General features: G+C 33.6%; 1 protein-coding gene across 1 annotated transcript in view; it reads right to left on the reverse strand.

The window, feature by feature from the left end:
* Positions 1 to 25,561, reverse strand: part of POT1 (protection of telomeres 1) — a 96,302-nt gene that overhangs the window by 23,726 nt on the left and 47,015 nt on the right. The window contains exons 11-14 of the mRNA XM_036247459.1: positions 25,150 to 25,440; positions 20,000 to 20,155; positions 12,894 to 13,063; positions 11,733 to 11,815 (exon numbers count right to left, since the gene is read on the reverse strand). Of these exons, the coding sequence (XP_036103352.1) occupies positions 11,733 to 11,815; positions 12,894 to 13,063; positions 20,000 to 20,155; positions 25,150 to 25,440 (700 nt within the window). The remainder of the gene's footprint in view (positions 1 to 11,732; positions 11,816 to 12,893; positions 13,064 to 19,999; positions 20,156 to 25,149; positions 25,441 to 25,561) is intronic.

Below are 25,561 nucleotides of genomic sequence, written 5' to 3' on the forward strand. Positions count from 1 at the left end.
AGGAAAATTTGGCAGGCTCCAAAGCCCACTGAGATAACCAAAATGGTGAAACAAAGAAAAAAATTTCCATTGAAAGAACAAGAGACCTCTACCAAAGATGAGATAAATGAGGTGCAGTTAAGCAAGTTATCAGAGGTAGACTTCAGAGCCATGATCTTGAGGTAGCTCAACAGCATGTGTAAGGACAAGAGCACCATGAGTAAAGACCTAGAAATGTTGAAAATCAACAAGTTGGAAATTAAAACCACCAAGAAGAAATGAACAATGACATATCAGAAACAAAGAACACCTTGGAAGGTCTAAACAGCAGAGTAGAGGAAGCAGAGGACCAGATCAGTGAATTAGAAGACAGGATAGAGAAAATCAACTAATCAGAAAAACAAAAGGAAAAAACAAATAAAAAACAGGAAGACAACTTCAGAGAACTGTGGGACATAATAACTGTGGAAACATAATAATACTCATATCATAGGAGTCCCCAAAGAATAAAATGAGCAAGGGTTAGAGAATATATTTGAAGAAATAGTGACAGAAAACTTCCCTAATTTGGTGAAGGAAGAAGGCATTCGAGTTCAAGAAACACAGAGAGCCTCAAGAAAGAAGAACCCAAACAGGCCCACACCAAGACACATAATAATCAAAATGCCAAAAATTAAAGACAAAGAGAGAATCCTAAAGGCAGCAAGAAATGAGCAACAGGTTACCTACAAATGAAACCCCATAAGGCTATCAGCTGACTTCTCAACATAAACACTACAGGCCAGAAGGGAATGGCATGAAGTAATCAAGGTCATGAAAAACAAGGATTTGAATCGAAGACTACTCTATCCAGCAAGGCTATCATTCAAAATAGAAGGTCAAATAAAGAGTTTCCAAGAGAAAAAAAGTCTAAGGGAATATGTTAGCACCATTTCAGCACTGCAAAAAATGTTAAAAGGATTGCTGTAATCAGAAGTAATAGGAAGAAAAATAGAACCACATTAAACAAAAATGGCAATAAATAAGTACATATCAATTATCACCTTAAATGTAAATGGATTGAATGCTCCGATAAAAAGACAGAGTAGCTGACAGGATAAGAAAGCATGACTCACATATATGTTGTTTACAAGAGACCCACCTCACAACAAAAGAATCACATAGGTTGAAAGTGAAGAGATGGAAAAAAATCTTTCAAGCAAAGAGAAAGCAAAAAAAAAGCTGGGGTAGCAATACTCATATCTGATAAAGGAGATTTCAAAATGAAGGCCATAACTAGAGTCAAAGGCCACTACATAATATTGAAAGGATCTATCCAACAGGAAGATATAACCTTGGTAAACATATGTGCACCCAATATAGGAGCACCAAAATATATTAAAAATCTTCTGGAGGACTTCAAAGGAGAAACTGACAGCAATACAATAATAGCAAGGGACCTCAACAACCGTTGACATCAGTGGATAGATCCTCTAGACCAGTGGTTCTCAACCTTCCTAATGCCGTGACCCTTTAATACAGTTCCTCATGTTGTGGTGACCCCCAAACATAAAATTATTTTTGTTGCTACTTCATAACTATAATTTTGCTACTGTTATGAATCGTAATGTAAATATCTGATATGCAGGATGCATTTTCATTGTTACAGATTGAACAGCATTAAAGCATAGTGATTAATCACAAAAACAGTATGTAATTATATATTGTGAAATATTTCTAATTACAAATAAATGAAATTTTGTCTTGAAGAATGGTGTAGCATGGGTAACAGTCTTAATATAACAACAGAAAACTACATTGCTACATTTTGTGACAGTGCGTAAAAAGCCAACATCAGAGGGAAGGTTGAGCTTGCTTCTTTCTCACCAGATCAGAAATTCTTGGGGCAGTCTTTGCAAGAGCACAACGAAGATCATCTTCCACAACAAGTCTATTTCTGCATTTAGACTTGATAGCCAACAAGCTGGAAAACCCTGTTTCACAAATATATGTTGTTGAAAATGGCAGAAGAAGGCGCAATACAGTCTCAGACAGAACAGGATATGACTGCTAGCACTTGACCCAGAATTTTCTAACTGGCATTGTAGAAAAATCAGTTCTTGCTGCATCGCTGTTAATAAGTTCAATGAACTCTTGTGCTGTCTCAGAAACATCTTCAACTTTGACTGTGAATGGGCTTCTGGCAAGTGCAAATTGGGTGTCAGGTAGATTTGGAAAGTAGAATGAAAGTTCGTCTGCAAGCATGTGCAAGTGTTCTTTTACAGAAATTATCATCGTAATCCTTTTGTCTGGTTCAATGTCATGTTCCTCAAAGAAAGCAGATAAGGTAGACAATGTGTAAATTTTATTTCATCCAATTTTTTTTGCCAAAGCTGAAGTTTCATTTGGAAGATCGAATCTTTTCAGACAAATCGAGGCATGTTGCATTTGGTCCTTGCAGTGATAAATTTAACTCATTCAAGATGGCAAAGATGTCAACCAAGTAAGTAATTTTCTGCAGTTCACTTTTATCGCTGAAAAGTGCTTCAAACTGCAGTCTTGCTTTCTGATTAAAAAACGTTTTGAGTTTATCAAAATGTTTTAAAACTTTTCCTATCGACAATCGTCTCACTTCAGTGTGAAATAGCAGAGCATTGTTCAGTGCATCCAACTCATTGCACAGTTACAAAAACAGTCGACTGTTTAAAGTGCTCGCCTTTACAAAATTGACAGAACTTATGATGCTTTTGATTACTTCTTGTAGTTCTTGTGGCAGCATTTTCATTGCTAATATTTGCCGATGAATCATACAGTGAGTTCCGATGACTTGGTGACTCATTCAGTACCAAACGTTAAAATCCAGATTGACATCCTAGCATAGCTGGAGCACCATCTGTGCAAACACCACAAACCTTTTCCCAAGAGATCTTATGCTCTTTCAGAAATGAACCAACTGTGCCAAATACATCAAGTGCAGTAGTTGTCATTTCAAGAGGTTTGCAAAAGAGAAACTCATCTTTAAAGTCTCCATCATTAATATACCTCCATAAACAAGTAACTGTGAACAGTTTGCAACATCTGTAGATTCATCAAGCTGGATGCTAAATATTGGAAGTGGAGTAGACTTAATTTCCTGGATTACCTGATCAAGAGTATCGGCAGACATACATGTCATCTATTCTTCTGCGGACAGTGTCATTAGATAAGAAAATTGCACTCAATTTCTTAAGAAATTCGTCTCCGATCATAACTTGGACAATGTCTTTGGCCGCTGGCAACAGTAAATCCTCAGCAAGGTATGAGGTTTCATAGCTGTGGTCATTCTGATGCTACTATATGAAGCTTCAACAGCTGCTACGTTTTGTTTGTGGTACTTGCCACCAGTGTCAAGTCTGGCTTTCTTGAGTCCATCAGCTTTGTTTCTAAAATAGTTGGTATCCTTCCCAGTGGCTTGGATGCTTGCTATCAAAATGGCGTTTTAGTTTGTTTGGCTTCATAGATTCGGCTGACAAAACTTCACAACAAATAACACACTGCAGTGTCTCAATGCCTGCTGTAATTATTGAGGTAAAACCATAGTGTAAAAAATCTTCACTGTATTTTCTTTTCTTAGTGTTCTTCTTTACATGATCCACTATCATGAGATGGTTTACTAATGAAAATAATATATAACAAAAGCTTTAATAATACAAAAGATTGCATAGTTTAGTCAATACAGTTCATTAAAGTTTCCTATGATTTACCATTCTGTTTTTTTTTTTTTTTACATACCTGTTACTATCACAAGGGGGCAGTACTCAAATCAATCACAGCTGAATATAAAAAGACCAATCAGTATCCAGATTAAGTTCCCATGATACAGATATTTCTTTTTTGCAGTAGTTGATGATTTTACAGTTCATGATTTTACATTTACCCAGTAATTATAATTCATAAAGTGTCTTTTTACCTCTAATACTGCTGCTCTCAACACAGTAGCTGCTTTTAACAAAGTAGCTGCTTTATACTCAGTAGCTGCTCTCTACACAAGTGACTGGTCCGCATAAGTAGATTACGTCATCAACCCTGTCACATACACCTGTATATGTACTGGATGTATGTGATGGGGTTAGCGTGATGATGTCATCACATCGAGTACTCGTATGTGGGTGTATCTGTACGTGAGCAGACCTGCCTGTAGATGAAGAGGAGCGGTGTCTTGGTTCCTAAAACATATGGAAATATGTGTTTTCTGATGGTCTTAGGCGACCCCTGTGAAAGAGTTGTTTGACCCCCAAAGGGGTCACAACCCACAGGTTAAGAACCACTGCTGTAGACAAAAAATTAACAAGGAAACAAAGACTCTAAATAAAGCACTAGATCAAATGGATTTAATAAATATCTACAGAGAATTATAACCCAAAACTACAGAATTCATATTCTTCTCAAGTGCACATGGGACATTCTCAAAGACAGACCACATGCCAGGACACAAACTAAGTCTCTATGAGTTCAAGAAGACTGAAATCATATCAAGCATCTTCTCAGATCACAATGGCATAAAACTAGAAATCAACTGCAACAAGAACATGCAAAGACATTTGAACACATGAAGGCTAACTAGCATCTTATTAAACAATGAATGGGTTACCAAGGAGATCAAGGAAGAAATTAAAAACTTCCTGGAAACCAATGAAAATAAACACACAACACCACAAAATCTATGGGATGTAGCGAAAGCAGTTCAGAGAGGAAAGTTCATTGCACTACAGGCCTATCTCAAGAAATAAGAAAAATGTCTAATTGACTCTCTAACCTTACAACTTAAAGAACTAGAAAGCAAACAAAAAGAAAACCCCAGAGCAAACAGAAGTAAGAATTAAATATCAGAGCAGAAATTAAATATCAGAGCAGAAATAAATGACATAGAGACCAAAAAAACAATTCAAAGGATCAATGAAACAAAGAGCTGGTTCTTTTAAAAGATAAACAAGATTGATGTACCTTTAGCCACGCTCACCAAAAAACAAAGAGAGAGAACCCTAATACACAAAATCAGAAATGAAAGAGGAGAAATAATAACTGACACCACAGAAATACAAAGGACCATTCACAAATTCTATGACTCGTGAATCCATAAAAATCCTAGAAGGAAATGCGGGCAAAAAAATTTCAGACATCATATGCAGCAGAATTTTCACTGATACATCACCTAAGGCAACAGAAACAACAACAACAAAAAATAAACACTTGGGACTACATCAAATTAAAAAGTTTGTGCACAGCAAAAGAAACAACCACCCAAGTGGAAAGGCAACCCAGTGTATGGGAGAGCATAATTGCCAATGATATATCAGATATGGGGTTAATTTCCAAAATATATAGAGTGCTCATATCACTCAACAAAAGGAAGACAAAGAACCCAATTAAAAAATGGTCAGAGGAGCTGAATAGACACCTCTCTGAATAGGACATACAAATGACCAACAGACATATGAGAAAATGCTGAACATCACTAATAATCAGAGAGATGCAAATTAAAACAACAATAAGGTATCACCTCACACCTGTCAGAATGGCCTCCATCAAGAAATCATCAAACAACAAGTTTTGGCAAAGGTGTGGAGATAAGGAGACTCTAGTACACTGCTGATGGGAATGCAGACTGGTGCAGCCACTATGGAAAACAATACGGTGTTACCTCAGGAAATTGAAAATTGAATTGCCATTTGATCCAGTGATCCTACTTCTAGGAATATACCCTAAGAAGCCTGAAACACCAATCAGAAAGAATATATGTACCCCCATGTTCATAGCAGCACTATTTACAATAGTTAAGATCTGGAAAGAGCCCATATGTCCATCAGTATACGAATGGATACAAAAGCTGTGGTACATATACACAATGAAGTACTATGCTATAAGTAAGATAGATCTCTTATCCTTTGAGATGACATGGAGGGACCTGGAGAGTGTTAGAATATTTCATCCCAAAGCAATAGAATATACATTCTTCTCAAGTGTACATGGAACAGTCTCAAAGTTAGGACACATAATAAGTCTCTACAAGTTCAAGAAGACTGAAATCATATCAAGCATCCTCTCAGATCACAAAGGCATGAAATCAACCATATGGCTATTATTAAACAATGAAAGGGTTACCAATAAAATCAAGGAAGAAATAAAATACTATCTGGAAACAAATAGAAATGAACACACAACAATCCAAAATCTATGGCACACAGCATATGCAATCCTGAGAGAGAAAATCATAGCATTACAGGACTACTTCAAGAAGCAAGAAAAATCTCAAGTAAATGATCTAACTCTACACCTAAAAGAATGATACAAAGAGCCCTAGCCAGTATATGTCATTTGGTTGGAGTGTCGCTCCATAATCTGAAGTTTGTGGGTTTGAATCCTGGCCAGGGAACATATCAAGGAGGTAGGTTGGATTCCCGGCAGGTTGGGGCACATGGGGTAGGCAACTGATCAATGCTGCTCTCACATATTAATGTTTCTTTCTCTCTTTCTGTCTCCCATTCCCTCTTTCTAAAACATGTCCTAAGGTGACACTTAAAAAAGAAAAAAGAATTATAAAAACAAAAACAGGGACAGCCCAGAGTAAGTAGAGGAAGGAAATAATAAAGATCAGCGAAGAAATAAATGACATAGAAACTAAAGAGCAATACAAAAGATCAATGAAACCAAGAGCTGCTACTGTGAAAAGATGAATAAGACTGATGAACCTTTAATAAGACTCATCAATAAACTAAAAGAGAAGACCCAAATAAATAAAATCAGAAATGAAAGAGGAGAGTTAACAAATAACACCAAAGAAATACAGAGGATCATAAGAAAATATCACAAACAACTATATGCCAACAAATTGGACAACCTGAAAGAAATAGATAAATTCCAAGAAACATACAACTTTCCAAAACTAAATCAGAAAGAATCAGAGAATCTGAATAGACAGATACAACTAGTGAAATTGAAGCAGTAATAAAAAACAAACAAACAAACAAACAAAAACTCCCAACCAACAAAAGCCCTGAGCCAGATGGCTTTATGGGTAAATTTTACCAAACATTCAAAGAAGAACTAACACCTATCCTTCTCAAACTATTCAAGAGGAGGGAAGACTCCCAATCTCATTTCACTAGGCCAGCATTATCCTAATTTCAAAACCAGAGAAATACACAACAAAGAAAGAAAAGTATAGGGCAATATCCCTAATGAACATAGATGCTAAAATCTTCAACAAAGTATTAGCAAACCAGATCCAGCATTAAAATACATTAAAATATCATACATTATGATCAAGTGGAATTTATTCTGGGGATGCAAGTTGGTACAGTATTTGCAAATCAATAATGTGATACATCACATAAACACAATGAAGGATAAAAATCACATGATTATATCAATAGATGCAGAAAAAGCATTTGATAAAACCCAGCACTCATCTATTAAAAAAACAAAACAAAAAAACCTATCAGCAAAGTAGGAATAGAGGGACCATACCTCAACAGAATAAAGGCCATATATGAAAAACCTACAGCCAACATCATACTCAACAGGTAAAAACTAAAAGTATTTCCCTTAAGATCAGGAATAAGCCAGGGATGTCTGCTTTCACCATTGTTACTCAACACAGTACTAGAATTTCTAGCCATGTGATTAGACAAGAAGAATGAAAGGCAACCAAATGGAAAGGAGGAAGTAAAACTGTCATTATTTGCAGATGACACAATATTGTCTATAAAGAACTCCACTAAAAATCCATTAGATCTAATAAATGAATTCGGCAAAGTAACAGAATACAAAATCAATATCCAGAAATTGATGGCATTTCTATACATTAATAATGAACTATCAGAAAGAGAAACTAAGAAAACAATCCCATTTACTATCGCAACAAAAAAATAAGGTACCTAGAAATAAATTCAACCAAGAAGGTAAAAGGCCTATATTAGGAAAACTACAGTACATTGTTGAAAGGAATTGGTTAAGATACAAATAAGTGGAAACATATACTCTGTTCATGGATTGGAAAAATTGACATAATTAAAATGTTCATACTGTCTAAAGCAATCTATAGCTTCAACGCAATTCCTATTAAAATACCATTAACAGCCCTGGCTGGTCTGGCTCAGAGGTTGGAGCATCAGCCTGCAGACCAGAGAGTCCTGGGTTTGGTTCCTGCTAAGGGCACATGCCTGGGTTTCAGTTTGTCCCCGGCCCTGGATGGGGTTGTGTGGGTGGCAACCAGTTGATGTGTCTCTCTCACGTCGACGTTTCTCTCTCTCTTTTCCTCCTTCTCTCTCTCCCGCTCTAGCTGAAGATAAATAAATAAACAAATAAAATAAAATACCAATGACATATTTCACAGTTGTACAACAAGTATTCCAAAAATTTATATGGAACCAAAAAAGACCCTGAATAGCCACAGAAATCTTGAAAAAGAAGAACAAAGTTGGAGGGATCACAATATCAGATATCAAATTATACAAGGCAACAGTAATCAAAACAACATGGTACTGGCATAAAAACAAGCATACAGATCAATAGAACAGATCAGAGATCCCAGAAATCAACCCACGCCCCTATGGTCAATTAACATTTGGCAAAGGAGGCAAGAGCATACAATGGAGTAAAGACAGACTATTCAATAAATGGTGTTGGGAGAACTGAACAAGTACATGCAAAGACATGAAATTAGAACACCAACTTACACCACACACAGGATAAACTAAAAATGGACAAAAGACTTAAATGTAAGTCACGAAACCATAAAAATCCTAGAAGACATAGGCAGTAAAATCTCAGGCATCTCTTGTAGCAATATTTTTGCCAATATTATCTCCTTGGGCAAGGGGAACATAGGAAAAAATGGGACCACAGCAAATTAAAAAGCTTCTGCACAGCAAAAGAAACCATCAACAAAATAAAAAGAGAACCCACTGCATAGGAGAGCATATTCACCAATGATACATCTGATAATGAATTAATTTCCAAAATATATAAAGAACTGATACAACTCAACACCAGGAAGACAAACAATCCAATTAAAAAGGGGTAAGGACCTGAATAGGCACTTCTCCAAAGAGGACATATAAATGACCAATAGACATATAAAAACAATGCTCAAAGTCATTAGTCATCAGAGAGATGCAAATCAAAACCACAATGACATATCACCTCACACATGCCAGAATGGCTGCCATCAATAAATCAACAAACCACAAGTGCTGATGAGGATGTGGAGAAAAGGAGCCCTAGTTTCTTGTTGATGGGAATGCAGACTGGTGCAATCACAATGGAAAACAGTTTTGAATTTCCTCAAAAAACTAAAAAATGGAATTGCCTTTTTATCCAGCAATCTCATTTCTGGGAATATATCCTAAGAATCCCAAAACACCAATCAGAAAGAACACATGGACCCTAAGTTCACAGCAGCATTATTTACAGTAACCAACATCTGGAAAGAGCCCAAGTGCCCATCAGTAGCTGAGTGGATTAAAAACCTGTAGTTTATTTACACAATGCAATAACACATAGTTATAAAAAGGAAGGAACTCTTACCTTTAGTGACCGCATGGATGGACCTGGATATTATAATGCTGAGTGAAATAAGCCAATCAGAGAAAGACAAATACCATATGATCTCACTTATATGTAAAATCTAATGAACAAAATAAACTGACAAAATAGAACCAGAGAAATGGATACATGGAACAGAGTCACAGAAGTAAGAGGAGAGGGAGGTGGGCAGACAGGTTGAAAGAAGGTGAAGAGTATAGCCAAATAACATAGATACATAGCCCATGGGCACAGAGAACAATGTGGTGAGGGCCAGGGGAAGCGGAGGGCAGGGTCTGGGTGGAGAAGGGCAAAAGAGGAGAAAATGGAGGACATCTGTAATCATGTCAACAATAAAAATAAAATACAATTAAAAAAATTTTGATGTTTCCAAAATCTCAGGGAAATTAAATAGAACTTTATACCTGCTACATTGTTACAGATTATACATACTGTTAATTTTCACTGCATGGAGAGTGTCAGGAAAGGACATTATGCTACACTGCTATTTGCATATAAATCCTATGACATTTTGGCATATAAACCTGCATTATTTATGAAAATAAAAATGTGCTTACCCTTTTATCCATCAACCCCACTTTAAGGAGTTTATATTATAGAAATAAAAGCATGAATGTATAACTGTTCAAGGATGTTTATTAGAACATTATTCGTAAGAGCAAAATACTAGAAATAACCTAAATGTCTATCAAGTGGAAATGGCTGAATTAATAATGTTAGATTCATATTATAAAATATAATGCAACCATTAAACGAATGAGTTTGAGCTATATGAACTATCCCAGAAAGTGGTCTATAATAAAGCAACTGGTATAATATGGTCTCATTTTTGTAAAAATTTTTAACAGAGGGAGACGTCATATCTGTTAATGCACTGGTATACATATTTATGTAAACATGAAGGTGTTGAAGGAAACACACTAAACTATTAATATTACCTCACGAAGTGGGCATAAAGGCACAGGAAACCTATGTAATGTGATATTATGACTTGTATTACTTTTGTAATTTAAAATCATTTTAAAAAGAGATTTCAAAAAGTTAATTACAAATTATACTGTCTCCAAATGACTGTCAGTTGAACTAAATTGGCGCCCTACTGCTTATTCCAGTAATCACAGCTCAGACTACAATGCTATCTCCAAGGTACTAGAAAATCAATGAGGAGAGTTTTAAGGAAGAGAGAATAAAGAAATATATTTAAAATATGTACAGAAAAAATCAAATAGCCTGCATTGAAATCTGAGTGGCTTTGCCATTAGTTAAAAGCTAAGTAACCTGGACAAACTATGATCTCCATCACTCAGTTTCCTTTGAGTAAAAAGGAGAAAATAAGATCAGTCTCATGGGAGTGCTGTTAAGATTAAATAATAATGCATATAGGCACTTCCTAAGTGACTACCTAGCCATACTTATTAATTTTAGTGCTTATCATTACTGGCATAGAAAGAGAGTAAATACCTATAAAATGATTCTTTGGAGCATTACAGAGGAGTTAGATTGCAAAACATTTTATACACACACACACATATTTGTATATATACACACATGTATATATATGATAGAAACATGACATAGATTCCAGGTCCCAGAATGTACAAGGAGCTATTAAGACAAAGTGGTAAAAGAAAAAATCATACAGATTGAGAGTTTTAAAATGTAGAAATTTGAACATCTATTCAGGTAAACAATAATATAAATACATAACCAATTGTTTATTAGTATCTTATAATAAGGTATTTGATTAACTCAATAAAGCCTGGAAATCATTTATACATCTAAGATATATATGATCAAAAAGACTTAGGCAGTTTGAAATAAAGCAGCAAAAACTACCCTTACTCTTTTTAAATACTAACATGAAAATACCCAAGAAATTAATACAGGTTTTAAATAAATGAATAAACAAATATACATACATATACATAAACATATACGCAAAAATACTACATAAGTCCCAAATCAAGTAATTCCTACCATCCCTATTTGAAAATGCAATTTACAATTAAGGGGGGAACGATGTTTACCTTTTTTGCATAGGACTCAAATATTTAGCATGTTTCTTTACCATATGGATTTAACAAAAGACAAGAGACAGACATAGAAAGATATTAAAATAGAGGATTAATGTTGATAAAACCATTTTACTTGGCAGAAATTCAACTGTCAACATTAAAAATTGTTCTTACTTGTTGGAAAGCTGTCCTCACATTCTGACTGACATATACCATCTGAACACTGATTGGCTGTCAAACTTGCACATTCTAAAACCCTATAATTGGAAGAATATAAATTGAAATTACATAAAACAAAGTTAGTATGGTCAGTTTAGCTAGAAACCAAGAACTTACTAAAATTGTATAAAAAAGTCTTTGTGTGTATATGTATTCCTCATTAGGAGGTCTATATATCTGGGTTTCCAGGGGCCCCCCAAATTTAAAAAAAACTGAGTCTAGAAAGATATGAGTGTTAACAATGAATGACGGAATACTGTGAACAAAAAAAGTTGTTAATCTAATGGATAACATTTTCAATCAGAACAAACTCATTTTCGATTCAAGAAGTAAAATATTATGCTGTTATGTATTACATGATGAGGACATAGTGAAACTCGTATATTATTAAAATAGCTAATTTATTTTAAAGTCATTGGTTTCAATATACTAAAATTTAGAAAATACCTACATCATTTCAACATACTGAGTGGGGTATTTTCTATATATCTTTGAACACATGCTGAAGATTTATTTTTATTTCTCTAGAATACTGGTCAAAAACTTTCTGTACACAGAGACTACTAGAAATACATCAGGAAAAAAAACTTGATGTACATAGTAGGGTTTAAGGTGCTATTCACTTTCTGGAAACATCTAAAAGTTTTAAAAATATGATCTCCTAAAACACTTGTGTTACCTATTTTATCAGCAACAGGCACTTTAGAAAGGCCAATACTTTTTTCATGGCCGGATCAAGTATATCTGAAATGCTAAATATGTATCAAGTTTTTCAAATGTATCTAAGCTCCAGTTTCCACTCTTTGTTGCTGTCCTTGAAAATGTGGCAAATGGTAGAAGAGCAGAAGTGCAAGAGCAGGTATAGTCCGGTAAGGGGAAACCTTAGACTATATCCCGAGTTCTGCTACTATTTAGTTATTAGAACCTACAATCACTTGATTTGTTTCATTTGGTTCATCTCATTAAAGAAAATAGATAATACCACAGAAGGCTATGAGGATCAATGACAAGGAACCTATTAGATTCCCCTTTACCATCCCAGAACAGTGTTATCTTGAAAATCAGCTTAATTAATTTCTTATTTACAATTTTTAAATAGGTATATAATAAGCGTACTTTTTCAGTTGATCCACATCAGAGTTGCTTTCTGGCAAGACTCTGATGCCCCGACCATAACTGGTACCTCCATGGAGATGAAACTCTAGAGCTAACAACGTTGCCTGGTTCTCCGAATTCACAGATTGAAGTTTGGTATGGAGGCTGTAAATTCTAAGAAAGCTTCCAACCTAAAAAGAGATTATTAATTTTTTTTTAGAAAATGAAGAAAAATCAAACACTTTCTAGTACTGAACTATTTAACAACCATATGGAGCATAGACCAACAACCAGGGGCGCTGACCAATCAGAAAAGATACTGGTATGTTGGTGGGGTGTGTACTGAATATCAGCCCCAGTGACACTATATCAAAACCAAAAGACATTTCCACTTCAGAGATATTAAAGTAAGATATAAAACTGAGTCTTAGCATTGATAAGTTATATGAGTTAAGAAAATCATGACCTAAATCAAGTCCAGCCCCCCTATTTGATTAATAAACCTACTGGATTAAGGTTTCTGAAAATAACTTGTGTTAACTACTTTAATGTAAGATTTAATTTAAAATGATCACTAAAACACTCTCATTACAAGAATATTAGAAAATAATTTAAAATCTGCTACTATATCAAAACAATACATTTTCTATTCCACAAGTTCTATGAAAACTTGGTAATAAACAATTTGTGTCTGTACATCACAATGTAAAACATTCCGTGATTTCAAATATAGGATTAAACCAATTATAGATTGGAACTAAATGTTCTATAGTTATTTCTATAATTAATTTTTGCTAAACTTAATCTTAAAAATACCTTTAATTATATATAGAGTCTTTGATATGCTTTCAATGTAGAAGGCTTAAAATGGACAGATGGAGATTGTTTTTCAAAGAAATTGACACCTACTCAAAAGAAGAACCTGTAGCCCAGACGGTGTAGCTCAGTGAATTGAGCATCGTACCACTGACTATAAAGTCCCGGTTTGATTCCTAGTCAGGGCAAATGCCAGGGTTGTGGGCTCGAACCCCAGCAGTAGGTGTGTAGGAGGCAGCCAATCAATGTTTCTCTCTAACATTGATGTTTCTATCTCTCTCTCCTATCCTCTCTCTCTAAAAAAGAAGAACCTATATAACCTAAATCACATTTATTTTTACGAAGAGTTATGAACAAAAGGAGTTACCAAATAGGAAATTTAATTTATTTGCATAAGATAGCACTCTTGACTGCTGATGACTGTGGGAATACAATTCTCTTTTTCCCTTCAAGGTCAAATTGAATCACAATGGTAAAATGCTATGCAACAGCAAAGCTATACAAGGGGAAATATTAAAAAGATGAGGCCCTGGCCGGGTGGTTCAGTTGACTGGAGCACCATCCCATACACCAAAAGGCTGCGGGTTTGAGTCTCGGTCAAGGCACATACTTAGGTTGCAGGTTCAATCTCTCTCTCCCTTCCCCACTCTTTAACAATCAATAATAAACAAATAAATAAATACATAAGATAAAATAGTAAACCAACCTCCCACCTCTGCGTATTGCTGTTCAGTTAATTGTATTTCTGCTCACCTCCCTCTGGATTTGATGGAGGGAAGAAATGGGAGAAAAAAGTAAAGGGAAATAATTCACATTCCCAGATGCTACACTTTCACAAGGGCTTTCTGGGAAAAGATTTTGTGGGGGGGAAGTAAGGTGGTTAATTTTTTCTTCTCTGATTTCTTCCACTAATATTTACATCATGGTAGGGGAGCAGGGTAGTCAGAGAAGGAAAACACAAAGAGAAAAAAGTGATTTGCCTCATGTATCCAAAGTAAGATACTGAAAGAAAATATAAAACGGTTTACTTATATTTACTTTTATCAGACTTTTCTGAATATTTATTATAATTGGTGATTCTTTTTAAATATACATAATGCATCAGTACAGTACATGTTAGTTCCACAAAGGACTTAAAGAAGGCCAATCATGAGGAGGAAGATACCATATTCCTAAATAAAAAGCTTCAACATTACAAAGATAATTTCCCCTTAATCAACCTTTAAAAATCAATGAAATTTCTATGAAAATCCCCAAAGTCTTTTATGAAATTTGAAAAGCTGTTCAGAAAATGTATATAAAAGTGAACAGATAAGTCAATTGTTTAGACTAAACTGGGAGCAGGGTCCTGACTTAGGGAATATCATTTTAAAATAAAGGTCAATAAGCAAACGACATATTTCACAGATCTAGAACAATACTCCAAAATTTATATGGAACCAAAAAAGAGCCTTATCAGCTGCAGCAACATTAAGAAAGAAGTAGGAGAGATCACAATACCGAGTATCAAATTATACTACAAACCCCCTGTAATCAAACTAGCCTGGTACAGGCATACCAATCAATGGAACAGAATAGAGAAACCAGAAATGGGTCCAAGCCATTATGCTCAATTAATATTTGACAAAGGTGGCAAGAGCATACAATGGAGTAAAGACAGTCTCTTCAATAAATGGTGCTGGAAAAATTGGACAGGTACATGCAAAAAAATAAAACTAGAACACCAACTTACACTATACACAAGAATAAACTCAAAATGAATAAAAAAAAACCTTAAATGTAAGTCATGAAACCATAAAAATCCTAGGTGAAATCATAGGCAGCAAAATCTCAGACATCTCATGTAACAGAATTTTCACTGATACATTGCCTAGGGCAAGAGAAACAAAGAAAAAAATAAAGAAATGGGACTACAACAAAATCAAAAGCTTCTGCACAGCAAAGAGACCATCAACAAAATGAAAAGGGATCCCACTGTAGGGGAAAAAATATTTGCCAAAGATACCTCTGATAAGGGGTTAATTCCAAAATATATATATAAAAAAACACATACAATTTAACAAAAGGAAGACAAAAAATACAATTAAAAAATGGGCAAAAATACTTAAATAGACACTTCTCTCAAGAGGTCATACAGATGGCCAAGAGACATAAGAAAAAATGCTCAAAGTCAGTAATCATCAGAGAGATGCAAATTAAAACACCTCACACCTGCCATAATGGCTACTATCAACAAATCAACAAACAACAAGTGTTGGGTAGGATTTGAAGAAAAGAAAGCCCTAGTACACTGCTGGTGGGAATGCAGACTGGTGTAGCCACTATGAAAAACAGTATGGAGTTTCCTCAAAAAATTAAAAATAGAACTGCCATTTGACCTAGTGATCCCACTTCTAAAAATATATCCTAAGAAGCCTGAAACACCAATCAGAAAGAATATGTGCACCCCTATGTTCATAGCAGCACTATTTACAATAGCTAAGACCTGGAAATAGCCCAAGAGTCCATCAGTAGATGAATGGATAAAAAAGCTGTGGTGTATTTAGACAATAGAATACTATGCAGCTATAAAAAGGAAGGATCTCTTATACTTTGAGAGAGCATGAAGGGAACTGGAGAGTATTATGCTAAGCAAAATAAGCCAGCCAGAGAAAGACAAGTATTACATGATATCTCACTTATATGTGGAATCTAATGAACAAAACAGATCCAGAGACATGGAAGCAGGGAACAGACTGAGGAATCTCAGAGGGAAGGGGGTAGGGAGGGGTGGGAAGAGATTAACCAAAGAACTTATATGCACATATTCATAACCCATGGACACAGACAACAGTGCAGTGAAGGCCTGGGGGTGGGAGGGTCAATGGAGGAAAAGAGGGGGACATCTGTAATACTTTCAACAGTAAAGAAATGTAGAAAACAATAAAATAAAATAGAATAAAGGTATAATAATTAAGACAGTTTAGTACTCATACAGACATATGTATGAACATAGATAAATCCTAAAAATATAATGTCAAAGAAAAAAGCAAATTACAAAATGATACATATAATACATATCTGTCAGACAAAAGTACATAAAAGTATAGTAAATATGGGTATACATGTAGAAAGAGTAAACTGGGGAGCAAAAACTGAGAATTAGCAAAGGTACAAAGAAGGGTTAGTATGTAAAGTTTTATTTCTTAAAAATGAAAAGTACCTTAAATAAGTGTGGCAAAACATTTAGAAATATTATTTGTTGGCAAGCACATTGCTTACTATACTATCTTCTCTACTATTTTATTTCAAAATAAAATAAAATTTAAAGACCAAGAATTCTTTTATATAAATATATAAAGATGACAAATTGTTATTTCCAGAAATCCCTTCTGGAAGCAGCACTGCATTTTTTATTTATTTATTTGCTAAATATGCTAGGAAATATGCCAGATGCCTATTATAATAGGCAAATATTGCTTAGCCCTGTCGGCAATGTGATAAAATTCCAGAAATACAAGTGAAGAAGTCATAACTAAATTATAAAAAGTATTTTAAAAAATAGCCCTGGCCGGTTTGGCTCAGCGGTTAGAGCATTGGCCTGCGGTCCTGAGAGACCTGGGTTCGGTTCCTGTTAAGGGCATGTACCTCGGTTGCAGTTCGTCCCTGGCTCTGGTCAGTCGTGCGGGTGGCAGCCACTCGATGTGTTCCTTCACGTCGATGTTTCTCTCTCTTTCTGTTCCTCTCTCCCCCTCCTACTCTACCTGAACAAAGAATGGAAAAATGTCCTCTGGTGAGGATAAAAAAAACAACAACAACAAAAAAATTGTTACAAAAGCCCATTTCAATGCAGAAATGTTAAAAATAAAGCAAAACAAATATGGGTACTAAGAAATCACTAGCCCTTTAGAAATAATTTAAAGATTCCATATAAACTCTCATGAATTTCACTTTAGATTTAATATTTTTAAAGACCTGTATATGTCTAAAAATAACCAGTCAAATTATAGCTTTTGGGTCACTGAAGGCCAAACATAATTATTACTACATGTTTTATAATTACGTTTAAATTGTGTCAGGATAAGCTTGGGGATGAAAATACACTGCTTTAACTTCTATACAAAAGGTTTAAAATGTCAGTTTGTGACTGGGCCTGTGTGGCTCAGTGGACTGAGTGTTGTCCCATGGACTGAGAGTCCTGGTCAGGACACATGCCTGGATGGCAGGCTTGATCCCCAGTAGGGGGTGTGAAGGAGGCAGCAGATCCATGCTTCTCTCTCTCCCTTAAAAAAAAAAAAATCAATAAAACCGTATTTAAAAAAATAAAATAAAATGTCAATTTGTGTGTGTGTGTTTGTAAAATGTTTAGGAAATGAGATAACTTAAAAGCAAGATTTAGGAAAAAATTTATGGGCAACTTAGGCTGTAAAATGTGTTACATTATAGAAGTCAATTATATTTACTTTATAGTTGCCTTAACTGTCCTCTTTATTTGAAAAAACACATTTTTTTTCTCTGTTTCTATATAGTAAAAATGTGTTACGTGTATTCTGGTATAGAAATGAAATTTTAAACAGTTGTCTTCAAATACTGATAAGAATTCATTTGTATCAATGTCATCTGCTTCTGGGTATTCTTACATTAATATGTAATACAGGTTGTCTCAGAAAAAAATAAAATGTGATGTCAATGTACATTAGTAAAAGCCTACAGTTACATTACTTATACATAGGGATTATCCTTTTCATTTTTCTATTACATTGCAGATAAATATGTTCTATCTTCAGGAAAAACTTAGCCCTCTATATTTTAATTGTGTGCTCACAGCACCCTCTTGTGGGTCAGATGAAGCTGACAAAAAGGGAGATGAAAAAAATGCACAGTACTCCTTGATACACTAATTTACCAGCAGGTTATCATTTACTTCATCCTCGCTGCATGGAAAACCCAGTGCTGGGTGCTGCTCAGGACTTGGATAAGGAAATCAGGACAAGTGAGGGGAACAGAAAGACGTATAGAATCAGCACAGGGGAAAATAAGGACATTAAATGGTGAAAATAGACCTAAAATGTAAATCTTTTTTCACTTATATAAGAAATTTATCTATATTTTTAAAAAGAGTTTAGACTAGCTTTAACATTATATTTTTTAAAAAATAAATCAATGTAGATAAAATTATGGAAAAGCATCAAAGACATATCAGTAAATTTTTTCTAATATGTCAGAACATATGCACATACACACATATGAAGTTATAAGAAAGTGCAAATGTCACCATCCTGGACCCTGACTTTAAACTAATTTACTGATTTAGGTTAAGAGGGCTTTATTTGTAACACAATGTGCAAGTGGAACTATTTCCTCCTCTAAGTACATATATTTACAAAGGAAAACTGGGCAATAAAATTCAATTCTAAAAAATTACAATTCACTTTTAGTTTTCTTCCTAAAAGTAGGTTTTATTAGTTCCTATAAGTTGGCTATGTATGTAATTCCCTACAGGTAGACTGGCAGTTATTTACAATAAAGAAAACAATTTTTTTATATGGGTTAATAGGATTGGCTTTGGAAACAGACATTGTAGATTCAAATACTGGCTTCACCCAAGAAGCTGTGAATTCTTGGGCTTAACCTCTGAGTGTCTCAGTTTTCTCATTTTAAAATGGGAACGATGATAGTACCTACTGCACAGGATAACACTAAATACAGATGAAGTGCTTAACAAATGTTACTGTTACTATTATTATTAATGATGCTATTCTTTCCTAGAAAGAATACTTGCAAATAAGACATAATAAAGAACAATATTCCTTAAAATGTTATTACTAAGCAAAAATTACCACATCTAAACAATGTACTTTTACCTAAAACTATATCCCCCAAACAGTGAGCAAATTCTATTAGACTGTACAGCACACACACACACACTCACATAAACACACAATTTATGATGGTAGAGGTGGATTAATAATTTCTTAAACTAGTAAGTACAAAAACTAGATTTTATCAAACCAAAAATTAACAAAGCTTAATGTTTACATTTAAAAATATTTTATAAATCTTTTGTCATTTTAAAGCAGTACATCTTACACAAAATTTTTCTTTACTATTTTCATAATAATATTGAGTACAGATTTAAGATATTTAGGAAATGTTCTTTACTTTTAAAAAGTTGCTCAAGCCATTATATTTCAGTATACTAATAATTTATTATGAACATAAATTTTACAAATTAAAAATTTTTTAAAATTTCTAAACCTCAAATACCATCTATAAATGTGATTTACCCCCAAATTTATAAAAATAAAAAACAGCTTGCTATTTGACATCACCTTCAGAGATTTGGCCACCTGAACATGGTTATCATAGACTAGAATGTCTACTGCCAGGTTCTGCAGCCGATGGATGTGACTTAAATCACCATGAAAAACAAGGTCTTGTACTAAGACTCTCCAAGATGGATACGGGGTCCTGGTGCCATCCCACACCTGTAAGAAGGTAGAGCAAAATTTAATGATCTTTCTGTAAAACTGTAAAGGCTAAAAGAGTTTTATTTGCTGGCATTATAACCTAAAAATAATCACATGTATCCTCCCAAATATCTGCTATGCTTTAAATATGATGTATATCCCTTTTTTTAATTTTTATTTTTGTAATTGGACTACATTTAAACAGGTAATATGGAAAATGTAAAGAAAAAAGTTCAAACTACTAAGACCGTAGAAAAAATATTAACACATTGTTGAACTTACTTTATCTTTTTTTCCTGTGTATTTATGCTTTTATTATTATTATTTTTAAATGAACTGGCATTATATTCTGCTTTTTGTTTCTTAGTATATTGTTGAGCAATTTATCAGAAAATTTAAAAATTCTTCTAAAATACAATTTTCAATGGCTTCACATTATTTTATGGTATGGATGCATTTATTCAACCAATAATACCTTTATTGGTCATTTGGATTGTTTCAAACCTTTCATACTATTTTAAATAATTTAGCAATTATCATTTTGTATATAAACTTTCATGAGTATCTCTGCTAATATTCTTAAGTATAAATTCCTAGCTTTTAGGAATGTTTGTTCAGTTTGCTCTGATCTGGAAAGGCCTTTAAAAGTACAGATATGACTACTTTGCTTATGTTAGATGTTATGAATACAAATGAATTAACATCACGGGTGCTAGAAAAGGAACAGGCATGTTGGATTGCTGTGTAAGGTGCATTCAGATAAAGATGGGAACGTAGGCCAGGGCGAGTGTGTACCACCCCATCCACAAGACAGGAGGTTGCCTGTGCTGTGCTGTAAAAGGTATGACAAAAGACATCTGGTGTGAGGTGGGAATGCCTCTGCATGTCAGAAGTTTGACTGGAAAGTAAACAGGCTATTTGAATAAAAAACACTACACAGCTATAGAGCAGATGTCTGCCAGTGTCAGAGTACAGAGGAAGTACTAAATAATGTTGGTGACTGTGCTAAGTTTCAAATATACAATTATGAGTTTGTGTCACTCATTCTGTTCCCCAAATAATTCAAAGAACCAGGACAATCACTTTGGGAGCAGTAATATGTGCCATAAAAATTTTTCTCCACTTGGAATTTGTTCTTTCATTTGGTGTAGACTGTTTTAGAGATTTTAAAATGGCTTTACAAACCAATTCACAAGTCTTTTGAGGGAGGGAATGAGAGAGTACAGTGTTGCTATATATTATTTTTATGCTCCAGTTTTAATTGCCTAGAAATCAGACTTCTAACAATCTTTCTTTACCAATTTGAAATGGTATTTAATGTTACTTTTATCATGTATTGAGTTATTATAGGTATAATACCGTTCCTGAGGTTCCTAATCTTTTCCATTGATCCATCCATCTTACACAATATGTTTTATTATCTGATATGGAGCTCCCACTTAGTTTTCTCCAGTAAAAATTTCTTGTTTTATTCCTGCTCATTTAATGTCTTTAATAAACTTCAGAATTATAATCAGTTTAAAAAAAACAATGTGATGTTAATTAAAATTGCATTTTATTTAAAAACACTTTAGAAAAATAAAACAAAACTCTTTTAATAGTTCAAGTTTTCTTTAAAGCTCCTCAGTAAAGTTTTCTTCATAGAAGTTCAGATACTTCTTGCATGAACTTTATTATTTTTTAGTCACTGAGACTTTGAAAGATCATTTTGGTCAATTATCTTTTCTATTTATTACTAATATGTAAAAGAACTATATTTTACTAATGTTTTAAACCAGTTATGTCACTGAATAATTTTATTTCTCTAAATAGGTTTTTAGTTTATTGTTAGGGTTTATACCTTGTGAGTACTAACTTTTTCCTTTCTTTAAAATAGTTTAATCTCTCATTTCATTTTTTTATCTTAGTGGATTTCCCAAGACTTCTCGAACAACATTCTGTAACAGAGAAATAGTGGGTATTCTGTCCTGCTCCTGGTGCTGACTCTAGAATTACAACACTAAATATTGTCTATTTACCTTATGACAAATTATTTACCAAGTCAATTCTATTTTGCTCAACATTTTTATAAATATTTTTAACATTCTCTAAAATAATAATATAATTTTTAACATTCATAGAGATGACTATAGTTTTCCTGAAATTAAACCATTTCTGATTTGTAAAAATAAACATTTTGGTTTCTATATTTATAAATAAAACTAGCATGTGTGTCCTTGTTTTATGTGATATATTGGTGCATTTTTGGTCTAATTCAGTTTGAAGGACTTCACTACCTGGGTTCATAATAATTTTAGTAATTAATTCAACAATTTAAATATTTTTAATTAGATTAAAATGTTTAAAATGAAAACTATAATTTAATCTAAGTTCATATTTACCAACATAAAAATATAACATTTTATGATGTTTAAACTTCCTCATATATGTACATATATCTTTTGTATCATTCCTAATTTAGAAAATTTTTTCATATTTTAAAAAATCAAAATAACCTCTCTTTGTCTTTTAAAATTAGTTATCAATATTATCTTTTATTGTTAATCCTCAACTGAGAAAGTTTGTTCCATTGATTTTTAGAAAGTGTAAGGGAAGAAGAAAGGGAGAGACAGAGAGAGAGAGAGAAACATTGATGTGACAGAGACATATCTATAGGTTGCCTCCCACATGCTCTTTATTTATAAAGATATTTAAAGCTCTAAATTTTGACTTTTAGTATACCTCTAGCTATAGCATTTAATCTATTGTTATTAACATTATATTCTTAATAACCTAAAATTAAAATTCATTTCTCTTTGAAGCAATAGTATGTGGGGTAATATTGCTTTTTAACATCTACGTTTTAGGACTGTAACATGTTTCAAACGTTACCTTTACTGATTCTAGTCAAAAGAATATATTCTTTAATATCTCTTTGGAGGGATAAATATTTGCAGTAATTTTGCTATGGTAAAATTATTACCTTAAGAGTCAATCAAACTGTTTTAGTTGTTCAAATATAGCCCTAGCTGGTTTGGCTCAGTGGTTAGAGCGAAGGCTCTTGTTGTTAAAATACAAATATCCCACAGTGATTTTTTATTATATTTGAGTTTGAAAAGAAATATATAATTACCAATAAAATAATTTTCTAATTTTAAGTCATTTTATTTCATAATGTGTTATAATAATGACAATAAGGATCTAATCAGCTAATTTTTAAAAATTACTTAAACTGATTTTAACTCCTGAGTCAAATATATATTTAAAAAAACAAATGGGTCTTGACTAAAACTCCAATGTATTAACATAAATTACATAGTAAAATTATGGCTGCTTTAAAAAAATTATAATGGCTTGGCCAGTGTGGCTCAGCAGATTGAGCATTGTTTTATGGACTGAGAGGTCCTGATTAGATTCCTACTCAGGGCACATGTCTGGGTTGTGGGCTGGATCCCCAGTATGGGGCATGCAGGAGGCAGCCAATGGATGTTTCTCTCTTACATCAATGTTTCTATCTTTCTCTCCCTTCCTCTCTCTCTAAAAAAAATCAATAAAAACATATTAAAAATAAAGAAATAAAATGTATTTTTCCACATTTTAAATTACTACTGTAAAATAAATTTATGAAAATAGAATTGTTGAGTCAGAGTATACAAGGCTTTTGAGATTTATTTCAAATTGTCCTTGAGAAAGTCTTATTAATGTAATTTCTTACATTCACTTCTGAGTGCTATATAAAAAGTAAAAATAAAATAACATCTATATGAAAGCTGTTTTCACTCATCTGAAAAGGCTATCTATAAAAATGGATTGCAGACATATGTTTTGTTGCTTTAGAAAGAAAATGTAGATTCAGCCAGGTCAGCTAAAAGGTGACAGATTTTATCTTAGAATTTGAGAATTTTGTAAAACACAGTAGTCAAAAGATAGTCTATCTTCTCTGCACAGTAGATTCCTTGTTACTGGAAATATTCAGTGATTAGCAAATGCTCATTTGTTAAGGATGTCTTTTTGGGTAGAAATTATGACTAGCTGACTTAAATTTCTTTTCTAATTTTGGTAGGATGCATTTGTAGCTTTAGCTTCAGTTTTGATATTTTATTTACTTAACTTTCTTTATAGCATGGATTTACATTTTCAGAGTATTCAGTGCATATATAAACATGTGTTATTATCAACTTCAAAACTTCACATTTTACGCAAATATTTTTATCTTCACCATTCTGTAATATAGGCAAGGTATAAATGATGATAATGCTAAACCCCAACATCTGTCCAAGCACCAGTACACTCCATTTCCTGTCCTACTCTCCCAAAGAGTCTGAAGCTAAAGAAAAACCACAGAAGCAAGGCAGAGCAGTGTTTGTTTAAATGCATCCTGCCTGGGATAGGTAGGTGTGGATAATATCGGACAACTGTCTTCTTCAAAGCTATTCATAATTAAACAGGTAGACTTATAAACAAAGATTAGATGGTCTCTTGTCACTTTTTTAATTCTGTTGATTTAAAAACAAAATATAACAAGAGCAATAAACACTTTAGAACTCTCTGTGATCTACCCATGAAGTAGGTAGAGGAATGACATGAGAAGAGAACCCAAAGGGCCAAGGAGGTAAGTGAGAAGAAAGGCCACCTTGACAGGGAAGCAGAAATATCCACATGTAGAACTGCAACTAAAAAACAGTAATATTTGTAGTGCTAAAATAAGAAATATTTTATTAGTACTACAATAAAAACATTTTATTAGTACAAAAATATAAATACATATTAGTACTAAAAAATAAATATAACACAAACTATACTACATTTAAAGTAGAGATCTGATAATATTATTTTTCTCTAGAAATATGGGATAAAGAAGAGAAATTCAAGAGTCGCATGGAGAGCCAGGCTTATCAAAAATGCTGAGTTAGATTTTAAGTTCTTAATATAACATGCAGTATGCATATTTACTTCATCAGAATGCTAAAATATAAGCTCTTTATAGATATGTAGGTGGTGCTAATAACTGCAAGTATTTAAAAAATATCTACCTTTAGAAGAAATGATGCTCCATCTACTTCGGCTTTGCCCAAGAGCTGACAAGTCAGGTCAAAATACTGCATTGGCTGAACATCACACAATTTTACTAATGTCGAAGAAGGTGAAATATGAGTAGATGCCCAAGCACGTAAGGTTTCTACCATTTTGTGGTCCTCAGTTGTAAAGTTAAAATATTTGCTTGAAGTACGAGGTATAATAGGAGCTCCCAAAGTTCCCTCAAATGTCAAAGATGCAAAACCAGAGCTGGTGATACCTTGAGTTTCGTTTTTATATACTTGGATCTAAGAAAGTGGGACAAAGTAGAAAACAAAACAGAAACACATAAAACTGCTTACTGATGCAGAACCTGGAAACTGAAAAACTTGAGAGATTATAAAATCTTGCCAGAATAGTTAATAAATT

The sequence above is a fragment of the Molossus molossus genome, unplaced genomic scaffold (assembly GCF_014108415.1).
Source record: "Molossus molossus isolate mMolMol1 unplaced genomic scaffold, mMolMol1.p scaffold_m16_p_7, whole genome shotgun sequence".
Lineage (NCBI taxonomy): Eukaryota > Metazoa > Chordata > Mammalia > Chiroptera > Molossidae > Molossus > Molossus molossus.